This window comes from Marmota monax, unplaced genomic scaffold (assembly GCF_021218885.2).
Source record: "Marmota monax isolate L192 unplaced genomic scaffold, Marmota_monax_Labrador192_F-V1.1 WCK01_AAM20220418_F8-fsc00005, whole genome shotgun sequence".
NCBI lineage: Eukaryota > Metazoa > Chordata > Mammalia > Rodentia > Sciuridae > Marmota > Marmota monax.
Genome location: NW_026692254.1, coordinates 16,476,245 through 16,503,691, shown reverse-complemented (window position 1 = coordinate 16,503,691; position 27,447 = coordinate 16,476,245). Strand labels below are relative to the sequence as shown.

The 27,447-nt window shown below is 41.8% G+C and overlaps 1 protein-coding gene across 1 annotated transcript in view; it reads right to left on the bottom strand.

The window, feature by feature from the left end:
- Positions 1-27,447, bottom strand: part of Igf1r (insulin like growth factor 1 receptor) — a 309,374-nt gene that overhangs the window by 243,781 nt on the left and 38,146 nt on the right. Inside the window, exon 2 of the mRNA XM_046436272.2 lies at positions 12,713-13,258. Coding sequence (XP_046292228.1) covers positions 12,713-13,258 — 546 coding nt within the window. The remainder of the gene's footprint in view (positions 1-12,712; positions 13,259-27,447) is intronic.

Sequence of the window (27,447 nt, the reverse complement as noted above, 5' to 3'; positions counted from 1 at the left end):
AATATACTCCACATTCCAAATGCCTTGTGAAGTGTTGGAATACAACCCATTCCTGAGTTGAAGGCTGTGTATACAATGCTGGGCAAGGGATACCTAGCAAGTTCAGGCATTCTTAAGGAAAGGCCTCAATCTTGCCTGAGGCAAATATCTGTCTCAGGTAAAGGTATAAATACTGAGCTCACCCTCCTCTGAGCTCTTGTTGCCTCTGCTCTGTCAGCAAAAGTTGTGAAGGGTCTCACCAGACAGCCTAAGTTGTCATTTCGTTTTTTAATGCCACGTGTTTTTTAACTTATCACCCAATCCTGGGTTTGTGTCATCTAACGTTGCCCAGAAAGATATGTGTACAAAACAAGAGCATCTTAATTAGCTGATCATAGGAAAGTATGGAAACTTTGGCCAAATAACAAGCAGAAAATCCTCAAAGAAAATCCTGCAAAGACTCATCAAGACCCAACTTAAGCCAGGTGCAGTGGTGCACACCTGTAATCCCAGCAAATCGGGAGGCTGAGGAAGGAGGATCACAAATTCAAGGCTACCCTCAGCAACCCAGCAAGACCCTGTCTCAAAATAAAAAGTAAAAAGGGCTATGAATGTGGTTTAGTGGCAAAGCGCCCTGGGTTTAATCTCCATTATTTAAAAAAAAAAGATCCAACTTAGCTGTTATTTACGATTCAGACCTCTTTACTGTTCTCCCCTTCCACAGGAATGATATGTACATAAGACATCTACATTAAGGACACTGGACTGATATTAATAGGAATGGTAGAGAGGAGCATGACACTCAAAATCATCTCCCACTTAGCAAAGGTTAAGAACTCAGTCAAATCATGTATGTACACACATTCTCTCTCACACACTCACTCTTAAACTCTATTGTTATTTGGTTGGTTCATTTATTCCAACTAGGACCAGAGGCTAATTTAGTTAATTGAAGATATTTTACAAATCCCTTCTTAAAATACTCACACCTATCAGGGTAGGCATGAGAGCAAGACAAGATAACTGTCTACTGTACAAATTTGAGGTAGGTGCTCATTCTTGAATTCACACTGATCTGAGAAGATATCCTTCATCTTTGCATACCTCACTGGTCCTAGCCTTCCTCCCTTCCGCTTCCTCCCTGCTCTCACACTAAGCCTCCCAGTCTTCATGAGAGCCAAACCACTCAGATGCTACCTATGCTCAAATCTACATAAGAGGTAGATTTTTACAGAATATCTCCTCTGTTGGCCTCCCACAAAGGAAAGAAACAAAAATTGGAGACTGAAGAAACAAAAGTAATACACAGGGCACCAGTTCTAACTACCAAGTGGATAATCAACTATTTTTGGAAAGAGATGAGTGATAGGTTGACAAGGTCTTTTCAGATTACCAGTGGAGTACAGAGAAATGATCATCAATGGCCAAATAACACCCCAATGTATCAATCCCAGCACAAGAACAACTTGGAAGTGAGAGTCATTGGTAAGGGGGAATCCAGGCTTTGTGTAAGACTAAGACTAAGTGGTGACAGTGAAGGAGAGGCCCTAAAGAGCATGGCCTCAGCAATTATGTTTGCTCTAGTTGAAACTCACTGTGCATACATGCCAAACCCAGGTGCACCTGTGACCCCAGGTGCAAAGCAAAATGCACCCAACTTGCAAACCACTGGGAAAATTTTTTTGAACTTTATTTATTTATTTTTATGTAGTGCTGAGGATCGAACCCAGTGCGTCACATGTGGGAGGAAAGCACTCGACTGCTGAGCCATAACCCCAGCCCTGGGAAAGTATTTTAATTCCACTTTGATCATTCAAATGGTGTTGCAGAGTCCACAGCACCTTGCGGTATCACAAAGTTATCAATCATCGGTAGTAGCAGCAGGAAGCTCTCACTAGGCTATCAAGTTGCTCAGACTCTGGATGAGGGAAAGCTGACTTTAGTCAAACAGAATGATTTAAACAAATTTAAATACATTCCACATAATTGAGATACATCAGTGTTTCTCATGAGTATTCATGAATAATTCACTTTGGCAACAGCAAAAGCCAAACTGGAAAGAGTCACTTCAAAGATACAAGACTTAACATAAATCCTACCTGAATTTCCTGCTATCAACTCCTTCTCTGACCACTGTTATTCCTTTCTGTCCTGTCAACGAGATGCTTCACTATCCTACCAGCCTACATCTGCTACCTCTGAAAAAGCTCTTAAGAACTTATGAGTTGTAGCGACCTCTGGGAAGTCCACAGTCCATCCTTACAGAAATCAATCCTGCAGCCAGATAATAAAAGCAGGGCTCATTCAAAAGAGGGCAACTGCCAAATGCCCTTGCAAATCTAGAACACCAGTCTATAGCCTGAGCAGTGTTTACCAAAAATCAGAGCCAACGGATCCATCCTAGATCCCTCAACTTTCCCTTCAACAATGAATCTCAGAGGTAGAAGGAAATTCAGTGCTCACTTAGTTCAAAAAATCAGAAAACCCAGAAGCAGAAACATAATGGCCACCTTGGGTCCACTCATCTAAACTGAAATGGAAGAAGTCTTATCTCTGTTTCTGCTGAACAATAATGCTTACATGTAGACAGTTTTCACACAAATTACACCTAATCATGAGGCTCAGCTGTCACCTTCTGCTTCTCACCATTTGATTATCCAGGCTACACATTTCTCCAGCCGGGCTTTGTAATGGGAAGGCACTGATGAGAGGCTTGCAATTATTTGATATATTGGTGGAACATGAGACTGGATACAGGAGGCTAAAGAGCTAACATATGAAAGTCCATGCTTTACACATCTAAAATGCAGGGGGTATACTGAGCTTGTTAACAGAATCTGACCTGGCTCACAAGAAACCACTCACAGACCATTCACCTTTTATTTATCAGCTGAAGAGGGGGGTCTGAACACCATCCTGATTACCATTTCTTTCTAATGACCACTTAATCTCTTCTCATGCATCTTCAGCAGCCCTTTAACAATACTCTGAGGCTTTCCACGAATTAGGATAACAACAATGCCCAAGAAGATTAAGTTGTGGTTATCCAAAGAAGCAAAATAAACTTTCCAGTCAGACCAAATCAAACTGAGGGTCTGAAGTCTCCCTCCATTCTGCAGCATTCAACGTGAAGTTCAGAGAGTCTGTAACTGAGACCAAAATGCCTGCGCTGCATCACAATGGACAGCAGGCACTGAAAGCTGTCACCACTGTACAGCCATCAATAAACCTAAACTCAAATTAATCCTGCAAAACAAATTCCTCTTACAATGGCAGTCTGTTAGGTCACTTTGACTGTTTTATCCATTGTCTATCAATACAAATTGCTTCACTTACACACACCCAAAAGTCTGTCCCTCCTCCTAATCGCCCATGTCTGGCATCCAGAGACTCTTCTAAGGAGGATTTTTTTCTCAGCAAACAAGAAATGTTTGTTGAGCTAAGAAGTAGTCTGAGAAAATTATACATTCTCAGAATTCCATTCATAAGCATGTATGACATCAAGATCCTTTGGGCCTCGACTCCACAATGGTCCCAAAAGAATAGCTAGGGAAGAGGTGGGGGTTGGGAGAAGAGGGCAGAGAATCCAATGATCTCAGACAGTGACACTATACAACTATACCACCTGAATAGTGCTTGAAATTACAAAGAGTTGGTACCAGATATACCCTTCTGCACCTACGCTGTTGTCTTTCTGTTTGAGTGGAAGAAAAAAAGGACTGTACATTTTCTGCCACTTTGCTTAAAATCCTTTCTAAAGTTTCTCTGACAGTTATTCCAAAGCTTCTAAAAAGGAATATTGACATATTACAAAATAATTTAATCATTTCAAATTCACTATGCAACAGAACAAAAATATGTCCCTACATCCTATCTGAAGAATACTCAAGAAACTAACTATCATTTACTTAGCAAAGCAAAAGGGGCCAATCAGAGGTCAAGAAATCAAACGGCAGCATCATAGTAGTTACCAACCCAAGAATAAAACTAGTGTTTAATGGATCTAAAGAGCTCACTAGTTTCCATTTGTCTCCATCTTAAAACTAATACCTCCTGAGGCAAGGGTGTGGGGAATATCCTTACTTCATATGCTAGTGCAACAGGAGATATGTCTAATAATGGCAATCTTCATCTTCATCTTCATTTCGTATTGAGGGCTTTTTGCCCCTAATCATCTTTTACATCCTCCCCTTTACTACTACTAAGATCAACCCTCTGGTCTCAGCAGCTGCTAAAAACCACCCAAGCACTTTGCATCTACCAGGAAATCCAGAATGGCATCCTGATGCACAGATCTGCTGCCATTGGCTTTCAGATGTATGTGCATGGCAGCTGGACCCCCCTCCCTAGAGTCAGTAGGCACAGGTAGCTCAGTACCCAGCATTAGTCTCACTGGTTGCTCTTAGCTACAGCTTCTGCACACAAGATACCCAAGATCTGTAGCTATGGACCTGACTTCATAGGGTTCAGTGACTGCAGTAGCCCCTCTTATCTGCCGTTTTGCTTTCTGTGGTTTCAGTTACCCATGGCCCATTGTGGTCCAAATATATTAAATGGAAAATTCCAGAAATAACACCTAAGTTTTAAATTATCCATTTTTTTCCAGTGGTGTGTTGGAATCTTGAGTCATACCACTCCATTCTACCTGGGATGTAAATCATCTTTTTTTCCAGTGTATCCCTGATGTACATGCTATCTGTCCATTAATAACTTAGTAGCCCTCTTGGTTATCATATTGACCGTCACATCATAGTGTTAGTCTTCAAGTAACCCTTATTTAACTTATAAGTGGCCACAAAGTATAAGAAGTGATGCTAGTAATTTTATTACAGTATGCCACTATATTATTCTACTTTATTATTAGTTACTATTGTTAATCTCTTACTGTACCTGACTTATAAATTAACTTTATCATAGGTATGCATGTATAGGAAAATAAGATGGTATATGTAGAGATTAGTACTATCTGCAATTTCAGGCACCTACTGGGGGTGGGGGTCTTAGAACACATCCCCCTCAGATAAGGGGAGACTACTACACAACTTCACTCACTTTATCCAATCCATTCATTAGGACTTGGGACAGGGGTGGAAAACTAGAAACACCTACATATTGGATCAGTCTGCAGTTTCTGTAACCAGGGCTCTGAGTATCAAACCCCTGAAAGTCCCTGAACACTGCCTCTGTTCCCATCCCACGTGGATTCCATGAAAAATGGCAGGAAGAAAGAAGAGAGGGCTGGATTACTTATTTGTGACCGAGGCAAAGAAACAAAAAGCAACTTATGTTCAATAATAAGATGAAACAGAAGCCCAGCTTCCGGAAGAGGGCCTGACATTCCTGCAGAACATTTTCCCACCCACCTGATCCTCTGGAACGGAAGGAAGATCTAAGGGAGGACAGAGAGAGCCAGTGTTTACTTCCTGCAATGGGGGTGAAAGGAAGAAAATGAAACAAAACAGAACAGAAGAGGAGGCTGGGTGGGAGAAAAAGTAATACACATGCACACTGGCAAATACACACAGACACACACACAGGCATACATACAAGTACACATACACCAAGACCCACAAACACACACACGTGCAAACATGCACGAACAACAGCATCAACAGAGTATTACCCAAAGAAAAGAATAAATAGGTGGAGGCTCTCGCCTGGAGCAGATGGTTGACTACCTTCACTATGTGAGACCTGCATTTGTCACAAACAAATATGTAACTCCTTGTTATCTTTACCAAAAATTGTGCCCACTCTATAACCACTTTAATGTTCTCAAAAAAAAAAAAAAGAAGAAATCACACACATATTTTTAAAAGATAATATTTAATGTCAGTCTCAAACAAGAATCTGTTGATGTTTCTTAAATTCTTCCAAATACCAAGCTTGCAGGAAAAATAAGTTCATGAAGTTTGATAATCAAATAAATTACGTGTAACTATAGAGGCCCTGCTGGGCATCTTAATACAGACATTTACATTGCTGAGTGTTCTTTTAAGATATGGCATATCTGGACAAACATGAGAATTTGAACAATTTAGATTAAATTAGCAAGAACACTCCTACACTGTGCCCTGCTATTTATGATAATTGAATTTTTGCAATTTAGAAAAAGCAACAGAGAAAGACCACGGTCTCAGAATGCAACTTTTAGTTTAATTTTGTTTGTTTTTCCAATGCTGGGGATCAAACCCAGAGCTTTGGGCATGTCAGGCAAGTGCTCTACTGCTGAGCTACATTCCAAACCCTAGCTTAATATTTAAACAAAAGAGCAACAGCTACCATTTATCAAGAACTGGCATGTATTTGCAGAGGCAATCCTGATCATTCCTATTTCACATGCGGAAGGTGAGGCCTGCTGTACTATCTCAGAGTTGAGGGGAACATTCCAACATAGGGCAGTGTTGAGGGACACCTCCACCTTTTAGTCCAAGTCCCTGATTCACACAATTCATTTCCAAGAGATGGTTTCCAGCTCTACTGCTAGACAAACTTAACTTCTGAACTACCCTAAGCACTGGAGTTGAGCAATAGAATTCAGGACAAGATTAGCCACAGGCCCACACATTCCACGTCATCCCCACTCTAGTTGAGAATGTCACACTGGCATACACATGAGAACAGTAAGATAGAAATATTAATGCAACAAAAGAAACAGAATTTTTAGGAGCAGGATGAAACGAGAACTATCTTACAAGTAAGCTTAACTGGTGAGACCTGAAGGAACCAGTACTTTCCAAATATCTCAAATTATAAAAATCACCATAAGAGAGTCATTCTGAAAGCTTTTTAGTCTGTAAGAGTATGTCCCTATTAAAAATCTAACTTCTGAAGCAGACCCAGAAGAATGACCCCTTATTTAGAGAATAATTAGCCAAAAATAAAGCCTTTCAGGAATAAGATACATGCTCTAAGAGACGGAGTCAGCTAAGAGGCTGCCCAGAGAAACATGGACACAAACTGCTTCCCCATCTCAGTAACAAGGGTGGACAATCAGGGAAAACAGAATGTGATCTCCAAGCCTGACTATAAAAGGCAGAGCATGAGGCCTGGGGGCATGTGACCCCTTCTAAATAAAGATCACCCCTATACTGGGAGCAGCTGGCCAGAGCAGGGGCCTTCCAGGGGAATGAAGAAAGCTCCTAAGAAAAAACACCAAGCTGGATCCCACTTGTTCAACAGCCTTCCTTCCCATGAGGGTCTGCATGCCTCCCTCAAGGCCCTACCTGCAAATAAAGGTCCATGTCATGATCCACCTTAGCAGTCTGGAGGGCCGAAAGCCTGCAGGCATCTGGCAGCAGACCACAGAGCATTTAACAGATACACTCCAGGTATTCATGGGTAGCTTAAGTTTTAAAATACTTTTTTAAAAAGTTAAGCTGTGCTACTGCACATCATGACTGGACTCTTAAGGTAGAGAAAATGTGTTCTCCCCATTTTGATCCAGCAGGTGATTTACAAATGCTTAAAAGAGTCTTCTACCTTGAGGTACCAACCTATGAGAAAATGAGGAAAGGGGAACACTTCCACTCCACAAGCACATGCTGTCTTGATAAGGAGTTTTCTAGAAATAAAAACTTGAGCAGCAAAAAGAAAGAAAGAAAGTAGATTTTTATACCACTTGCCATTTTAAGTCCCTGATCTCATCAGTGAGATTGTAGTAAAATGTTTTCCTTTTGTCAATAAAGGGAGCCATTTACTGCCTTCTCACTCAAAGACTCCAATCTGCTACTTTCCTGGTTCCTCATTTTGAAGTCATTAGGAAATGCTACAAACACCAGGACCACTGTTCCCAGTCAATGCCCTTTTAATTGAAATAAGACTGCCCCATCAGCAAAGCCAGCTTCCAGCCTGGCCAGGCTCGTGCCTTCGTGAGTTCCCTGGCAAAGACCAGGCCTTTGCACACACAGTCAGAACATGAATAGACCATAAGCTAGCTGCTCACACTGATGGGGCAAAAGGACTTGGAGGTGACATTTAGCAGTAAGGTCTTTAGTTTTAGATTTTTTGGTGGTGGTTGGGGGTGGGGGGGTCTCTATCTGGAATTGAACATAAGATCTTCCTAACAGTAAATCCTTCACAAAGCAGGTACCATGTTTGCCCTGACAACCATGCACTGGAAGATACACCCAGAATTTATAAAGAATTCTAAAAAGTGCCCTGGCAGGTGCTGGGAGATAGGTCTACCAAAACTTATAAAACCCTAAAGTTCTCCAGTGAAAAAGCAAGGCTGGAGTTCAGCCAGGTGAGTGAGGGTGGCTGGTAAGCACAGAAGAGGACTACTGGAGGCCAAGTAACACTACAAGAAGTAGGAAGGGAACAGCACAGTATTCAGAGGTAAGGGATGACCACTAAGGAGCTTCACAGTGTGCAAGTGCTTATCCTACAGGGACCACTACAGGATTGTGTGCAGGAGGAAACATATAGCCCAAAGTGTATGCTGGGACATTCACTGGTGTCAAGTGGAATTGTAGGACACAGAGCAGGGAGACTAGAGAAAGCTCATGTCACTGCATGGGCAGGGGTGGGGTAGAAGGCAGCACAATGAAGCAATATTAGGAATGATAAGGGCTTAGTGTCCATTAGAAAAGGAAGTGTCCAACATACAACTATGTTTCTGACATGAGAGGTAGGAGGACAAGATGCTGCCCACCTGGGAGGCAACACAAAAAATAGTAAGCCAGAAATTAGGAAGACCATGGGACACTCAAGTACTCGTGGTCATCTGTATATGAATGAACATATCATCTAGAGCCCCAAAAGAGGTCTGAGCTGGAGATGGTATATGAAGCTACATGGAGTCAAGAGGACACTGAAGTACCAGTAGATGAGATGGGACAGAAGTGGAACTCTGGCCATACTGTAGTTTGAATGTCTATGTCCTCCTCAAATTCATATATTGAAACCTAATATCCAATGGGATGGTGTTAGAGGTGGGGCCTTAGGAAAGGGATTAGGCCATGAAGGTGTAGTCCTTGGAATGGGATTAGTGCCCTTATTAAAGTGACCCAAGAGAGCTGCCTTGCTCCTTCCACTATGTGAAGACACAGCTAAAAGATGCTGTGAACCAGAGAGCAGACCCTCATAGGCACAGAATCTGTCAGCACCTTGTTCTGGACTTCTGGCCTCCAAAAATTGAGAAACAAATCTGTTGTTTACGATTTTTTTGGTGTAACAGCCCAAACAGACTAAGATAGGAAACCACCAGCTATCCAAGACTAGACTGAGGAAAGGAGCAGCACAGTGGCGCCACAGGGTAGAAAGAGAACCAGAAGAGAGGGGATGTCAGAAGACAAGGGAGGAGAAATGGCCATGTCAAACCTGAGGGCATAACAGGTAGGTCCTTACAGAGGGAAAAGGCCATGCACAATTCTTTAAGGGTCCCTCACTCTTTAAGAACAACTCAGGCCTGTAAAAAAAACCTCTGCTCAAATCATGAAGAGAACAGAGAAATACTAAAGTGTGCAGACAACACACAGAGTGATTGTTTCTTTAATGGGGCTCTCTATTCCACTGCCAGTCACTGCACAGTCAAGATCTAAGGGGTTAAGAGTGTCAAGTAACACTTTATATTAGCACTATACAAGGGAGTGTTTCTCCATTATATCCACAACTTCACATACACCTTGACTTCATGTTTCTCTATATGTTCTCCCTACTAGTGGAGACAGCCAATGGAAGAAAAACTGAATAGGAGTCCTCTATACTTACTCTTTACAAACAGCCATCTAGTTAATGATGAACTCAAGGTAGACATTCTGTCTGACTCTATACCTGGCTCCTTGAGGGATCACTGAGGGTTTTGGCTAGACAGGTGCAGAGTATAACACCAGGGCAGTGGCCAGTCAACCAGAGAGATGATGAAGGGAAGAACTCCCAGCCTCAAAGACGGGCTCTAAAGCAGCATTCTCCATCAAAAACAGAATGCAAGCCATAATGGCAAATGTTCTAGTAGCCATATTCAAAAGTAAAAAGCAGCAGGTGAATTGATTTTGATAACACATTTTACTTAATCTAACATATCAAGATTGAATTTCAAAATGCAATCAATAAAAAAATTACTAATGAGATATTTTTACAGCATTTTCTCCACATTACAGCTTGGAAGTCCAGTGTCTGTTCTGCGCTTCTAGTACCTCTCCATTCACACAAGCCATGGTTCAGGTGCTCAGTTAGTACAGATGTGTCCAGTGGCTACCATACGTAGACAGTGCATGTCTAAAAGAAATCCATGCAAAGGGCAAGGATTCCAATTAGGAAACATCTAAGAAATTGTGCCTTTGGCTTAGTTGTCAGGACAAGGTAAATGGAAAACAATAATACTGAGCACATTTATCAATTTTAAATGAGTACTCTATTGTGAAATCACACACACAAAAAAACACATCAACAGGACTAAGACAGCTGGCCAAGAAAAAGCTATGGGGTGTGGCCTTGGAGAGGCAGGCATACAGCCAATAGATTCACCAGCACCAGGGCCCAATTTCTAACACTCTTTACTTTTTCATTGTGCTTTTCCTTTTTCTCCTTTTAAACTTTCAACAACCCTAAGGGGAAGGCAGGATCCATTCTAAATTGCAGATGAAGAAATTGAGGCCTAGGTAATTTAAATTACTTACTCATTCCTGGTCGGTGCTTTCAGACTTAAACCCAGAATTTAGGCCTCACTCCTGTCCCAGACTTTTCAGGAAGCAGTTGATCAAAAACAGCAGAAAACCCACAGTGAAACCAAAGTATCTGCTGAATCACAGAACAGGTGCCTGACAAATGTCTTTTTAAATAGCATCTCCCTTTTGTACAGAGCTTAGGAATTTTCAAAACACTTTTATACACGTATTTGATCACCAAGAAGGAATCATATAACTGCCCTAGGAACACACCCACTACAGCCCAGAGAGGCTGGCTCATCCAAGGTCACCTGGGATGATCATCTCTATATCTAACTTCCCTCTACTATTCCATGCTGGCTCCCTTGATGACACCTTTTAAGATAAAATTCTAAAATGCCAAGGCTACTTTAAAAACATTCTGTTGTTTTTGCAAACAAGTGGTTAAGATAAGGACAGAGCACAGTTTTAATCAATCACCATAGTCCCTTTCCTCCAACTCTAACCCACTGATCCTTAAAGTGGCCTGTCAGCATTTTCATCTCTTTAAGGTATTGGTTGCAGCCAATGGGACTCCTGCCCTTTATTAATCAAACATTCACGCACACACTGATCAAACAAAGCAGAACTAAGAGCATGTGATGGGTCATACAAATCACATCATTTACTGCTTCAGTCAGGCTGAAGGGGAACTAAACCTGCAGTGTCTGACCTTTTATTTGTTTATTTTATATACTTCAGGATTCAGACAAGCCTATCAATTTGAGATTTCTTTTTTTTAATTTTTTCATTTTAGTTGTAGATGGACACAATACCTTTATTTTATTGGTTTTTATCTTATTTTTTTATTTTTATGTGGTGCCGGGGTTCTAACCTAGTGCCTTACGCATGCTAGGCAAGCACTCTTGCCACTGAGCCACAACCCCAGCCCCTCAATTTGGGATTTCTTGACTCTGCAGGACTAGCTAGAGTAAATAGGTTCCATGAGTCTTTAGCAGGGTCAACCATTTTTAAAAAATAGCTATTTATAGTAACATGCTGACATTCAAATAGTGAAGAGGATCTTCCTGGCCAATATACCTACACATTGCTGAATATAAATAAGGAAAACACCCAGAGCCACATTTTAGTTGGAGGGAAAAAAAATACCTCACTCTTAGGGTATTGATCACATAGAGCAAGAGCTCAGTTATTCTCAACGGAAAATAAGTATATCGCAGATAAATGAGAAGCTGCAAAACCGCAACACCTGACTCTTAAGACCACTGAATACTTTCCAAAATTTCTTCACAAAGTCATTTCATAAGATGTTCACAACTGTTTGGTGAACAGATTTAAAAGAAAGGAATAGAAACCCAAAAGTTTAAAAATGCACCCTGCTACATAGCTATCTGTAAGTACAGCCTGAATTATGAACTCCTAGGAACTGGTAAGAAGTCTCCCACCTCTACTAGATGCTCCCACCTAAACCAGGGCACCTGAGCACCACAATATCATCACTAAGAATCAAAGACCTCTTTCACAGGACATAAAGAAGTACTCTATTTTTCTTTTATTTAACCATGATCCAAGTATATTCATGCTAAGGAAGTCCTGCCTACCAGAAATAAAAATGTCCCTTGGGGTGAAGGATGAAAGAGCTGACACATAAACAGGTCCCAGCTGTCAAGGGTTAGGGACTTCCAAGCACAAAGGGTCCAACTCAACAGTATAGTAGATTAATTCTTTATATATATATATATATTTAGTTGTTGATAGACATTTATTTTATTTATTTATTTATTTATATGTGGTGCTGAGAATCGAACCCAGTGCCTCACATATGCCAGGCAAGTGCGCTACCACTGAGCCACAGCCACAGCCCCACAGTAGATTAATTCTAATATATGATTTGACCAGTATTGACAGCAATCATGAGGGCCTCCAACCATGCCACAGTCTTGCATTCCAAGAACACTCAGAAAGTCAACCAAGACCCCTGCTTCAAACCATGTCCTCAAGGAAGGTATGCCATATCCTAAATGCAATGACATCATCCACCCCATAGAACATGCGCATTCAGAAGAGGAAGGAAGGTACAGAGGAGAAGGAGAAAAATGAGAGATGCAGAGATCAGTGGGGCTTACTTTTCTGGCAGCGATTTGTGGTCCAACAGCGGTAGTTGTACTCATTATTGATGGTGGTCTTCTCACACAATGGCTTCTCCTCCATGGTCCCTGGACACAGGTCCCCACATTCCTTTGGAGGCTTGTTCCCCACAATATAATTATTGGACACTGCATCTAGGATCAAAGACCAGTCCACTGTGGAGAGGTAACAGAGATCAGCATTTTTTTCAATCCTGATGGCACCCCGAGTAATGTTCCTCAGGTTATAAAGCCCAATATCCTTGAGATTAGTCATCTCAAAGATGACCAGGGCGTAGTTGTAAAAAAGTTTCCAGCCGCGGATGACTGTGAGGTTCGGGAAGAGGTCTCCGAGGCTCTCTAGGCCAGCCACGCGGAACAGCAGCAAATATTCAGTGATGACTGTGAGCTTGGGGAAACGGTAGCTGCGGTAGTCCTCAGCCTTGGAGATGAGCAGGATGTGGAGGTAGCCCTCTATCACCGTGCAGTTCTCCAGGCGCTTCAGCTGCTGATAGTCGTTGCGTATGTCAATGCCCGGGCCACAGACTGAAAGGAGACAAGAGGGCAAAGGCAGGACATGCCCCAGTTAAAAGGAAATCATTCTTTAAATATTTTCCAGCCCACAATATGAAGTTTGCAGAAAACCTATATTAAGGAAATAAGTCTCAATTCTTCACTGCAGACTAAAGTGAGGTATAGACTGCAGGCTGACTACCTGGGTAGCTGCCCAGTTAAGCTGTCATTTCTGAAGTGACTATTCTGGACCAAATGCTGATAAAATACTCACATGGACTGAGGGAAGGAACATCTACATTAAACATGTAAAGTGAAGCAGAGCCCAAGGTCACATGGGATTACATGCAAAAATCAAGTTTGCAAACCCAGGCCAGCCTGCCTTCACAGCTGTCACACTTCACACTCCCTATCCTTTCCGAGAGCACCAGTTCCTGATGCCTGAACAAAAGTTCAAAGGCCAAGCAGCACCAACTTACTACTGCATCCAGCCTGCAGGACTCCAAGCAATAATGTCTATACTGAAGAACAGTCACCATGACCTGGACAGTGGGGACTCAGGTAACATGCTCCCATGAGTGTTGCTACCATTTGACATGGGCCAGGTGCCCTGTGTTCTCCCCAAGAGTGCATTTGTACAGACACAAGATAGAAAACATGATTTATGAATAAAAGAGGCATACAGTTCCAACTTTAATAGTTTTATTAATCAAGAAAGCATGCTTCCTATACAAAAGTTAGGTGATAACAAAAAATAATAAAAATCAGTGATCTCAACACCCAAAGATAAACAATGTTAATATTATTTATACCAATTATCCTGTCTCTATAAATAATTTAAGGCAATGAAATCAAACAATGTAACATTTATACATATACTTCTTCCACTTAACATGAACATTTTACCAAGCCAATAAATGTTCTTCTACACCATTTTTAAAAAGAGATAGTAATCCTAGAGTATGAATATGCATCTTGAGTTTTTATTTTTTTAACCAATCCCCCACTGTTGAATATTTAGTTTATATTCAGTATGTAACATTATAAACAATGCTCTAGTGGACATTCTTGACAGATATCCAGGAGTATTTACCTAGGATAAATCCTTAGAAGTGGAATTGTCGGCCAGTGTATTCACAGATTTTATAGGCTTTTGATAAAATAGCCTCAAAACTAGAAGACTTTATACTTAAAATTCTACACATATACACCAACAAACTCCCTTGATTATTGTACTTTCTTAGGATTTAATAAATCCCAACCCCACTATTATAGATTCTCAGAAAGAGTGAAGTTTCCTGATTCATATAATTCATTAATTTGTGAAGCACCGCATTTGTATGACACCATGAGATGCAAATAGCTCTGATCTCTGAGGTGGTTTATGGTAAAGGCCAGGAGCTTAGACCCATGACAAATGACTGTCACACAAGGCAGGAGGAAGTAAGAGGAGTGCATGTGATATAGCCACACTGCATATACACTCATCAGGACAGACAGAGGTGGCATCAGAGCTTCCCTGGCTCTCCAAGGGTGGTGGAATTTAAAAGTATGTATGACATTCCAGAGACTACAGACAAAGCAGAACAAGGTTTGTTCAAAAGACTGTACACAGGTCAAGGATATAGAGAAAAACAAAAATAATAATAATAAGTTTGGTAGAGACCAAGCCTTAATGAAGGATGTGTGAGGATGAGAACTATCATCTGTAGTATTAAGGTCCCTCTCAAGTCTCTGGAATGGGAGAGACGCCCAAGTGAGGTCTTTTGGAGGATTAATCTGGTGGCTGATACAGAACAGAATCAAAGTGGAATAAGTGAAAGGAGAACAAATGCCCCCCCCCACTTTAGTCATAATGAAAGGAGAACAAATGCCACCACCCCCCCCCATTTTAGTCATAAAAGAAACTGGGAAGAGACAGTAGGATGGGGGAAGATGGAGTGATCCAAGGAATTATGAGTGGGCAAAGTCCAAGAACCTGGGAAGGGAAACTATCTTTGGTCAATTTCCCTCATTTTTCTGAAGAGAAAATGAGACTCCTCAGAGAAGAGGATGGGAAGACACCAGCCCTTGGCAAACACCCAGGTGTGCTAGAAGCTCCTGTTGCATCATTTTTATCTCACATGATGTTCTAACCATCCCTCACTTGAGATAACATTATCACCACTTTACAGGTGAGAAAAAAGACCTGGAAAAGTCAAGTCTTATGAGCTGAAGTAGTAATTACTGGCTTCCGTCTTAAGACTACAGCATCTGTGGCCCACTTTCTTCCCCAGGGAATACTCATATAAGTTCTCATACACGAGACATAACTCCTTCATAGCGAAATTTGACACAAGATTTGCCAGCCATCCCAGACCACATCCTTACCGCCACTCTGACTGGGCCTCTGTCTCTACATAGCTCTTAGTTATGCCTTAGGCGAAACTGTCAAAGACAATGACAGGTACCTACTTTGTGCTCTTGATCTTCCAGAGCCGTCTGGCACTGCCTCTTCCTCCAGGCTTCTCTGATTTCACACACCCATCAACTACTCCTCCCCACTACCTGACGTCCAAATTCTGGCCTCTAGTCTTCTCTCTGTCATCTCACCCAAGCAAGTAGCCTCCTGTGCACCCTTACTCTGGATGATTCTCGAATGCATGTCACTGGCCCAACTCCTCTGAGGTGTAAATATCTATCTGCCTACTCCACATCTCCATGGAGGTGTCTCAATAACTCATTTCCTTCCCCATCCTTACCTACTGCCCATCTTGTTCAGTGACACCCCCATTCTCTTGATTGCTCAAACCAAAAATCAAGGAGTCATTCCTCATGCTTCTCTCCCCTCACATGCATACACATGCCATTTAGCAACACCCCCTCTGGGTTCCTCCCCAAATCTGTGGGATTCTCAGGTGCTTTGCCCACAGTTACACTCCCTTTGTCCTCCTTGTGCAGCTCATTATTCCCCTCTGACCCCATCTGCTTCCCTCCAAAGTCATGTCTGCCCTCCTCAGAGTCCAGCTCTGGCTTTTCTCACTCCCATCACTCCCATCACAATGGCAGCTCTAGGAGGAGAGGGGTTATTTTCTGTTTAGTTGACAATTATGTCTCCAGGGCCAACACAATACTTGGTGCATAGCTCACACACACAGGACATATGTGTAGAATGAATATATGTCTTCACCACTATAACTCTGATCTCACCATTGTCATCTCCAGCCTGGGCCAAAGCAATACCTTCCCATGATCCAGCCTCCCTTTCATGTCCATCCCAAACCCAACACCGGGCCAACAAGTAAGACACTACTGAAACTCGTCTTTGCCTATTTGTATCTCATCTTCTAGTATGGTATTCTTGCTTAGCACACTGTGATCACACACCTCTAATATGGCAAGCTCCTTCTCTCCTCACACCCCACTGCCTGGAGGGCTTCTCCCCCTCTACATGCCCCCCCTAATCATTTCCCCATGCAAATTTCAACCCAAATGTCACCTTATCAAAGCTTTGCCCCAATACCTTAGGTTCAGTAGTCCCCTCAACTACCCCACTAACTCATTCTCCATCCTTCATTTCTCCATTTCATTTTCACCAGCTTCAGGTTAATGGCTCAATGTCCTTGAATACTAAGAGCACTAATTCTTTTCTTCAGAGTAAAGGAATGCTATTTTTTTCCCTATGCCCAGCCTAAAAATTCTTATTCCTTCTGTGCACGATAAATTAAGTATACTGATTTGCTCTTAAATAATAAGAAGTTTGTATAGGAGTATTGGATCTCAATCTCAGTCTATTATTGTATTCAACATGTGCTTGATCTTACTATAAAGTGCTAGGCATCGATTTATTTACTATTGTTTCCATCAGATTACAAAAATTCAGGACCCAGTAAACGAGCACAAAGATACATAATTAAAGTATGCTGAACTTTCTTACTGTGATGAAAATTCAAGCAGTAAGGGAGAATCTGCTTCACTCTGCCATTTGGCTCCCCTCCATGATCAGTGACGACCACTCAGTTAACGGAAGCTGCACAGCAGAGCTGGAACTGGCAGCTCCTTCAAATGAAAGAGCAGTCTCCATACTTGACACTCCCCCCACCCATTTATAGAACAAAAGAAAAAAAAATAGGAAGAAACCACCCACTTATTCCGGAAGAGAAGACAAGCCCAAGCCGCAAAGTACAAGGCAGGACTCAGCAAACAGCTGTTTTGGATTCTGTGACTGACACTGTTGGTCTTTGGGGTGTTTTGTGATAGAAACAGAAAAAAAGAAAACCAAGCTGGACCATGAATGATAGCACAGTGTTCAAAAGATGCAAGCCACAAACAGGAAAGAGAATACAACGTGCCTCATTTGTGCTGTGAAAGAATACTTGCATTGAGGGAGCAAATGCTCAACACAGTGTGCGAAGCAGAGATACACCCTTTGCTACTGCCCATTGACGATTAAAAGGATATTTTCAAAGCAACAGATATATGGGCATGCTCCAAAAAAACCTAAACGCTTTTAGAATGTAAGATCCCAGGATAGCCTACAAAGGATAATCAAAATTTATGAAAATGAAGGTAGGCAGAAAGCAGGGAGAAAAAGGATACTGCTGAGAGGGAGAGACAGTGGGCCTCAGTTGCAGTCCCCAAAACTGAATAACAACTGCAGAACCAAAACAGATAGAGGGCTGCTTATGGTGGCGCATGCCTATAATCCCAGTGGCTCAGAAGGCTGAGGCAAGAGGATCATAGGTTCAAAGCCAGCCTCAGCAATTTAGTGATGCCCTAAGCATCCTAGCAAGACCCATTCTCTAAATAAAATATTTAAAAAGGCTCAGTATGTGGCTCAGTGGTTAAGTGCCCCTGGGTTCAATCCCTGGTACCAAAAACCCAAAAAACAAAAAACAAATGGAGGCCTGCCAAAGGTGCTAGGGAGACTGGAGCCTCAGGCAGGAGCCTGGGACCAGAGGCAAAATTCATTTTCCAAAAGATACCATATCAAATAAAGTCTATCAGTTGAGATGGATGATGTTCCAATAACTCAGTTGTGTGTTTGTTTGTTGTTGTTGTTGTTGTTTAATCAAGAGGCAGAATTTAGTCTATCAGAATTTAAGTGAATGGCATAAACAACCTATACATATTTGGAAAATAAATACCTACTAAGTATTAATATAAGAAGGGGTAAGGAAAAGCATCTATTTATCTTAGAAATCCCCCCAAAGCTGTGTATCTATGTGTCTGGAAGGGCTATGCAACAAATGCAATGGTATATATATTATATGTTCTATGTAGACACAACCTTAGGGTCCTGAAAAAAGAAACATGGGAAGATAAGGTTCTGTATCCCAGATTGTTTTCCCAGCTTCCACTCTGAGGTGGACACATTCTACCTCTAAGTCTCATCTTCTTCGTCTACCTGACAATGTGCAACCCTGCTACGATCTACCCTACAGAAACAATCTCAGCAATAAGACAAGTGCTTTTGTGATACTTTCAACAGTAACATGCTTCCAGCAACATTACTGAATAAATATTAATAAAAAATGTCCCTCTGCTTTTGTGAATTGTGCTGCTATTGTGGGTGTAGTATGCTGTTTTTAAGTCCTTTGGGTATAGACCAAGGAGAGTGACAGCTGGGTCAAATGGTGGTTCCATTCCCAGTTTTCCAAGGAATCTCCATACTGCTTTCCATAGTGGCTGACCAAAATCATTGACTATCCTTCTGTCAATAATTCCATTAAAGAACATTATAAGTTACCTGTTTAATTAAAATGTTTTCAATTTTAATCTCAACTCTCAAAAAATATGGGTAGTCTCTGCTTATGGCTGGAAATCAAAGACACTAGGAAGGAAAATCAGCATTATTTTACTATGGGTCTACAGGCAAATAATGAAGTAAAGTACCCTAGCCAATCAGCCATCATCTCTAGTTCTGAAGAAGCTGCCTATTTTGTCTCAGCTAGTGACTCATTATAATAGTTTTTTACTTCTCTTAAAATGAATTTTTTGGCAAAAACCTTCTCTAGATACTATCATTCTGTGAAAGTCAAAGTGATTTAAGAGGTTAGGAGAAGATTAATGTATAACTGAATTTTGCACAAGGGGGACAGAGCAACCACCTCAAAAAGCAAGTGAAAAATTAAGTGAAATAAAAATTTTAGATCAATGGGCAGGGCTCTGGGAACATAAAAAGGAGGGCTCATGACTTTCTAAGGAGGTTAGGAAGATTTCTCAGAGGCACGAATCCCTGAAGATGGTCTGAAAGATGGGCAGGATCTTGCCAGGAGAGGTGAGGTGGAAGACAACTAGACAGAGAGAGGAGTGCATACCTCAAGACAGCTGGAGCTGACTTGACTGATGGCAGTTCAGAGGAACCTTGGGGTACAGCAGGTGCCACAGGAAAGATAAAGAGCAACTTCAGGATGGAGGCTAAAAAGCAGACTGAGACAAGTGCTTTGGAGGTCAACTTCAGTTTACCAGGAGTAGGACAGCATTCAACATCCTCTCATGGATCAGAACCGTGTGGAGGGCTTTTTAAATCACAAAGCAGTGGAGCCAGAAAATGTGTTTCTATAAAGTGCCGATTCTACATGTCTAGACACCTCCCTGCAAGACCCATTGCCCTAGGAAAGAACCTTTTAACCCCCCTCTCCTATAACTACCCACCTAGATCGAGGCAGGTAAAGCCTATCTATCCATATTTTCATATTTCCTAACTTAACCTACACTCAACCAGAATACCCCCAAGCTGCCCATATAAACATCAAAGCAGGAAAAAAAAAATGGGCTGGAAACAGGGTGTCTCTAGTACCACAGAGTTCTTCCATGGCGTCATCATGCTATAAACTGCAATGAACCAAAAAATAAGAGATCAGGAGGAGGAAGAAAAAAAAAGAAGATGACAATGTTATGATAACAAACACCACTGATACTCCAGAGTTTGTTAAAGTAGAATTTTCTGTGTTAAGTGTAAACAGACACAATTCATGCTAAGCCTTTTATCTTCATGTGTCAATGAAAATGTGTTTACATTGTATATGTACATTTCTATTTCACACAGACAAGCACTCCTAGCCACCTGACACATTCAATAACTAAAGGCAATCATAGGAATTTCCATTACACAGATAATTCTGAGAACAGAAATTAAAAACATGTAATTTGAATGTACAAATTGTTCTTTACTGCCCCGCATAAAAGCCACCTCTATCTTGTATATAAACATAATCTAAAGATCCAAGCTCACATAAAATGCAGACCTGAAAGCTGGGAACATTAAAACTGAAGGCTAAATTATAGCAAGGAATTTACAAAGATGGGTGAGATGCTTACATCCTCCCGTGCCAATTAAGAAATGGAAACTTTACAGGGAATTAATTCAAAGACTGAAAGGAACACAAGCCCCAGTGTCCCCTCCACTTAAAGCATCTGTAGCCAAACAGATTGGTACAGAATAGAGTTTTATTTGCTTTAACAGTGAAGCAGCAACTGTTTTCCTGGATCTTCACAAAAACAACTTTAGCCACTCTTAGTTACTCTAAATGCCTTTCTGGTCTTAAAATATCCCAAAGTCCAATATTCTAAGTCTTTCTTTTTTTTTTTAATATAGTTTTAGTTGTAGATGGACACAATACTTTATTTATCTATTTTTATGTGGTGCTGAGGATAGAACCCAGTGCCTCACAGGTGTTAGGCGAGCACTCTACCACTGAGCCACAACCCCAGCCCATATGTCTTTATTTCTTAAAAACATCCCGTAAGAGGCTCTAATCATGTTAAATTAGTGATGACTCGGATGGATGGTTGACTTTTTGATGAAGCGTCACACTAAGTTCTGTTGGTTAGATTCCCACCCACCACCCAGAGGCTGGGTCCCTATGGAAACCAGAGCTTTGCCTCACTGTGAAGCCTTCTGCAGGGGGCAGCCCCTGCAAGTCACACACTCTTCTTCACCAACCCCCTATTCCCAGAGCCAGAGGTTGGTGCTGGGGAAGGTGCACAGTAGAGTCAAGCCAGAACAAGGCCCACACTGAGTGAGCACCCTGCAAAAAAACACGCTTCTTCTCTTCTGCCTTCTTTTTCCCTCATGATTTTTGATTCTCTGCTCTGAACCAGGCAGACATTCTAAGTAGAAGTCGGCCCTGTGTCCCCAGTCCTCTAATTGGCTTCGTTTTGTAGAACACATTACATCGTTCCAGTTATAGCTCACATGCTCATTTCAAAAGTGTTTTACTCTGCCCTACAATGATCCAGTTTCCTTAAGTGACCTATACTCTTTTTAATTAGCCAGTTACCTAAATCTAACTTAATCAGTGTGGAAATCCCATTCACTTGTTCACTCAACACAGTGATGTGATTCTTCATGAATGTGCTGTTAAAACACAAGTCTTGCCATGGAGGGTGGAGGGTGTAGCTCAGTGGTAGAGAGCTTGTTTGACATATGAAAGGCCCTGGATTTCATCTCTAGTACTGCAAATAAACAATAGTAAACATGCATGTGTGCATTTGTGAGCAGGCCTCTTGAAGTATTGAGGGTCCTATCTGACTTGGGGACTTTACTAGAGAGGAAGGGCTAGTACTCAAGGACCAGGTAATCTTGGTGTCATCACAAACCACCCACATGCCTGAGTAAGATCAGTTGGTATATTGCTCTGTGCCTCAGTTTCCTTAGGACTCAAGATGCAGATTTGAGACTTAAATTTATTCATTCTGCCAACAAATATTTATAGAATGCTTACCATGTGCTAAGTACTTTCCAGGTGCTGGAAAGTCAGCAGCAAACAAAAACTACAGACTCCTACTTTCATGGAGCAGCCAGTCCTGATGGAGCTGAGAGCATACCTAGTCCACATCCAGTGATGTGGAAAAGCCCCCGAGCTTGCATGCAGTCTTTCTGACACACAGGCAATACCATGGGCTTGAGGCACATTCAGTCATAATTCTTCCCCCATCCCAACAGTTAGGGATGCAAACCACAGCCTTATTCATACGAGGAAAGCATTGTGCCACTGAGCTACCCACCCCTTGCTGCTCACTCAGACTGAGATAACTGCCCCTGCAAAGTGCTATATCAAATCACTACAGGAGCAATGATGAAAAACATGAGAGGACATGGATGCCCAGAAAGGGAATCATCCCATGACAATCGAGCAGGTATTGAAAGCTATGTAGAGCAGAAGGTTAGAGGACAAATTCCCTGTGAGTGGGCTATTGTGGCCAGAGGCTATATGGAACAGGCTTGGAGGGCAGGGATTTATGTGATTGAGTAGAGAGAACAAGTAGTCTGAGGGAAAACAGGAAGAAGCTGGCCAAAGGAGGGAAAAGCAAAGTTAGGTATGGCATAGAATATACTCACAAAGTCAAGAGGAAAACTACTGGATAGAGCCTTGGTGCCCAGAGAGCAATGGAAAGGGGCAGCCATTGAGGGTGCTGTTGCATGAAACCCATATAGAGTTTGGAAATGGTAACTCTGCAAGTGGGCAAAAAACAAATAAAAGTATAGGAGATGGCACACCCTTGTTCGTAGCAGCATTATTCATAACAGCAGGAAAATAGAAACAAGCCCAGTGTTCATCAATGGAGCAATGGATGTCTATACATGCCATGGAATATTAGTCAGTCTTTAAAAAGAACAAAATTCTGAGACTTGGTACACCATGGTTGAAACTTCAAGACATTATGCTAAATGAAATAAGACAGGCACAAAAGGACTGATAGTATAATTCCCTATCTGAGGGAACTAGAGAAGTCAAAATCATAGGGACAGAAAAGTAGAATAGTGGTTTCCAGGACTGAGAGGAAGATGGACTAGACAGACAGCCTTAGTTTTCCAAGATGAAAAGAGTTCTGGAGCAATGTGAATGTGTTTAACATGAATGATATACCTGAAAATGGTTAAAATTGTAGATTATATATGTAATTTGCCACAATTTTTTTGAAGTATAGGGGAAAACTTGTTGCATTTTATCCTGCCCCTCACATGGGTCATATAAGTGTAAAAGGATGGCTGAGGGCAGGCCACACAGTCTATCCATTACCATACCAGCAGGAAGGTAGGTAGGTTTGACCATAGTTCTGCCACAGATAAAGCACATTAACCAAGCATTTAAAAATGCTACCGAGGCCACATGTGATAGTCAGCATGCATTCCGAACAACCAGAAATGTCAGGACACAGACAGGGTGCCCCAGCAAGAGTCCTGCACTGACTGCCATAGAAATGAGCTCTGAGCACACAGTCTCTTACAAGCAGATAGATGCAGTGGGACAGACAGATGCCTACCTGCACTTCTTTACAGAATGAACAGAGGCTACAACACCATATGCAACCAATCATCTTTGCAAACTAAACTGCAGTGACATCACGCTATCTTATGTGACCAGAGGATATATGGAACAGGACTTGCATCAATTTTCTAGCTTTGGGTATTCATGGCGCATGTATACCTCAACAGAGATTTGACTTATAAAAGCTGGTGGAGCAAACATGAGGAACCAGTTTGGTAGCACATACCTGTAATCTCAATGACTCAGGAGGCTGAGAGGAGGACAGCAAGTTCAAGGCTAGCCTCAGCAATTTAGCAAGACCTTGTCTCAAAATGAAAAAAAAAAAAAAAAAAAGATCTGGAGCTGTAGCTCAGTGGTAAAGCATCTCTGGGTCAATCCCCAGAGGAGGAGGAGGATTAGGAGGAGGAGGAGGAGTTGTAGTGGTAGTAGTAGTAGTACTACTACTACTACTACTACTAATAATAATAATAATTTGAAAAAGGGGCTGGGACTGTGGCTCAGTAGTATCAGTAGTAGCACTTGCCTGGCATGTATGAGGCACTGGGTTCGATTCTCAGCACCACATATAAATAAATAAAATAAATATCTATCAACAACTAAAAAAAAAAAAACTTTAAAAAAGAACAATGAGAAGGCTCAATTGCCTCCTGCCATTGCCTCTTGCCCCCAACTTCCCTTCAGTCGTCCCCCAATTCTTGCAAACGCCATCATACCTGCCACAACTTCAACATTTACTATTCAGCTCCAACATTTCCACACACAACCAATCACAGTCAAACACCAAAGCCACATGGTAGTAACATTCCTCACCTGTACCCCAGCAGTGTTCTATCAATCACAGGCAGAAATAGAAGAAAAATACTGCTGCAATGTGAAGCTATGGGTCACAAGTCACAATTGGGATTTTTGGAATGTCTTGTTTTTCTTGGCAAAAGAAACTTTTAATTGGTAGACAATGGGAACACATACATTGTCTACAATGCCTTGCTAAAATATCATAAGGTAAAGAAATATGAACTACATTTGAATAGCTTGATAAATGTACAGTTCTCTTTCCCATGCGCTAATGAATAGCCCAAGAGGCTCTCTCAGAGTCATGAATGTTTCAATGTTTTTATCAATTACTTGATCAATGGCACAGGAAAAAAAATGTTTATTTAATTCAAGGATGACTCCAGGAGAGATGGCAAATACATTGGATGACAGAGTCAAGAGCTAAAAAGATCAACAGATTGGAATTGCAAGGAGAGGAAATAATGTTATTCGGATACTAGGTGCAAAAAAAGAAATGCACAAATGTAGGAGGTGTGAAAAAGACTTAGGAGTTTTAATTGGATATAATTTCTGTATGTGATGATGGGGTGTTGTGCCTGCCAAAAAAAAAAAAAAAAAAGTCAGGCGGTCTTAGACTGAACCCAAGGGAGACCTAGTGGAATAAGAGGCTAGAGGAGAGACTCCAAATAGTGTATTAGGTTCTGTCTACACACTACAAAAGACAGGCAAGTCAATGGGAGAATACCAAGTGACAGCCAGGAAGGAGCAGATATCAGAAAGCCTGCCTTGTGGGGAATGGCTATAGAAACCAAGCATGTAAGCAGCTTCAGAGGCAAGGGCCAGAAGGGCTCTCTGGGACCCTAGTCAGGAAGAGAGACAGGGAACTTGGACCACACAAGGTAAAGCATTTGGGTTCCAAGAGTACATAGAATTTATTGGAAATCAAACTGGACTGCCTAAAAAGGCAATAAAGATTACTGAAGAGTAGCACATTTGTGAGATTTTATAAGCCTGACTGACTTGTAACTGATAACTCTTTTAGGATGTTATTTACCCTGTTCTACATCAAAGGAAACTGAAGGTAAATAAAAACCAAATGACCTTTCTGGCATCACTCAGATATTGAGGGAGAGAGTGGGGGCATAAATCTAGATTACTGCACATAATTGTGAGGTAGATTTCTCTCTGGAGGTATCTCTCAAGGCAGACAAGGATGCTACAGTCAGGTGCCCAGGATTGGAAGGACTCTCTCACGCACTATGCATCCTGAGAGCCATCTGACCAATGTGGGCACTTCTGTAAAGACTCTGAGGTAGACACTTCTATCAACCCTTACTCTATTATCCCTAAAGAAAGACAATCAAGGAAGTCTGTAAAAAGCTCTGTGAGCCTTCTGTCTCACAGCCAATGGATAAAGCGCTGTCTTTGTTGGAAAAACTGCTATCATTCCAGACCTGATATTCCCCTGGAAAGCATTCCCATTTCCACAAATTAATCAGCCTGCTGAACGTCAAATTCTCATTTCTGTTCATAACCCTGGGGGGTGGGGATAAAGACAGAAAACACAATCTAACCCAACCACAAGAACTCTTCTTGCACCTGCAATGTTCCTAGAGGACAGGGGTGCATCTGTGTCTATAGAAGTGTTCCGGCTTCCTCCACTCAGCACTCCCTTGTTCATCTCACTTTCAGGCAGATAGCTCTGCTTCTATACAATTCTCAGACACAGCTCCAACTCTCCACTGAAAGACCCAGGGAAGTAATTCAGCCTTCAACCTCAGCTTACACAGTCCCATTCAATTCTGATATTCAGATCATATGAAGATCACATAATGTTAAGAGTCAACCCAGGCTGTAGCTCAGTGGTAAAGCACCTGCCTCGCATGCTTGAGGTCCTGGGTTCGATCCTCAACACCATATAAAAATAAATAAAAATAAAGATATTGTGTCCATCACGACTAAAAAAAAAAAAAAATGAGTCAACCCCACCAAGAAATCCACATGTTCTTACATGGCAATTGAGAAATACATGTCTCTTGTTGTTGTTGTTTTGTCTTTCTTTATAAATTTTGGTTGAGACCCAATATGATTTTCAAATATATAGAGAGCTTTGGAAAGTGCACACAACCCTTGCCTTTAAAGTAGACTACTTAATGAGATGAAATGACAGCATCTGCACCCTCACCACACCCCAACAGAGTCTACCCACACTCCTAACCCAGGCCTTCCAGTTCAGTGGGCTCAGGAGTGCTGTAGACTCGGGTTCCAAGGAAACAGTATTACACCAGGCTACCATAACCCTATCACTCCAGGAAGGTGGTAGACATCCCCAAATGCATGCAGCAGTACAACCAGGGTCTCAAAGCCTCATCAAGGTAGTTCTCCTTGGTGAAGGGTGACAGGCACGTCTACTTGATGGAGTCCTGTGGTGGATTAAACAGCCCAGCCAGGAATGAGTGCAAAGGAATAAATGGTATAGCAGGATCTAAAAAGGAGCTGTCTCATCCCTGTAGTAACCCTCCAATTTCATTTCCCTGCACTCTTGACACCCCAGCACTGACTAGATGTTAATCTGCTTAAAAGCCAATGACAGGTTACAATATGCAGTCAAGAACAACTACTCTGGGGCTGGGGTTGTGGCTCAGTGGTAGAGCACTCGCCTCGCATGTGTGAGACTCTGGGTTCGATCCTCAGCACCACATAAAAATAAACAAAATAAAGATATTGTGCCCATGTATAACTTAAAATATAGATAGATAGATAGAGATATAGAGCAATTACTCAAAAAACAAAACAAAGACAAAAACCCTGCACACACACAAGTATGTCAGTTAAGTGCAAAGGGATAAACACAAACACTCACTGGTACCAGGTAAAAGATGCACTTCCAAAGCCAAGAATGAGGCAAGTGCAGCCCCATCTTGGGCACCCTAAAGGAGTAAAAATTTCTCCCATTCCTCCTTTTTAGAATAGTAGGTGAAGCCTGGAAGAATTCTACCCTTGACAGTAGGGAAATAGAAGATCTCTCTGTCAGCGAACAAGCAAATCCCTGTGAGTTGGAGACAGCCCAAAAGGCACACAGACCCCTGTGCTCAGCAAGGACCTGACAGATCCACTGAGCCCATATACAGGGTTCTCTGCATTTTGCAGCTGGGAGACAGGGCCTGTGGGATAGCAGCCCTGTTCATGAGT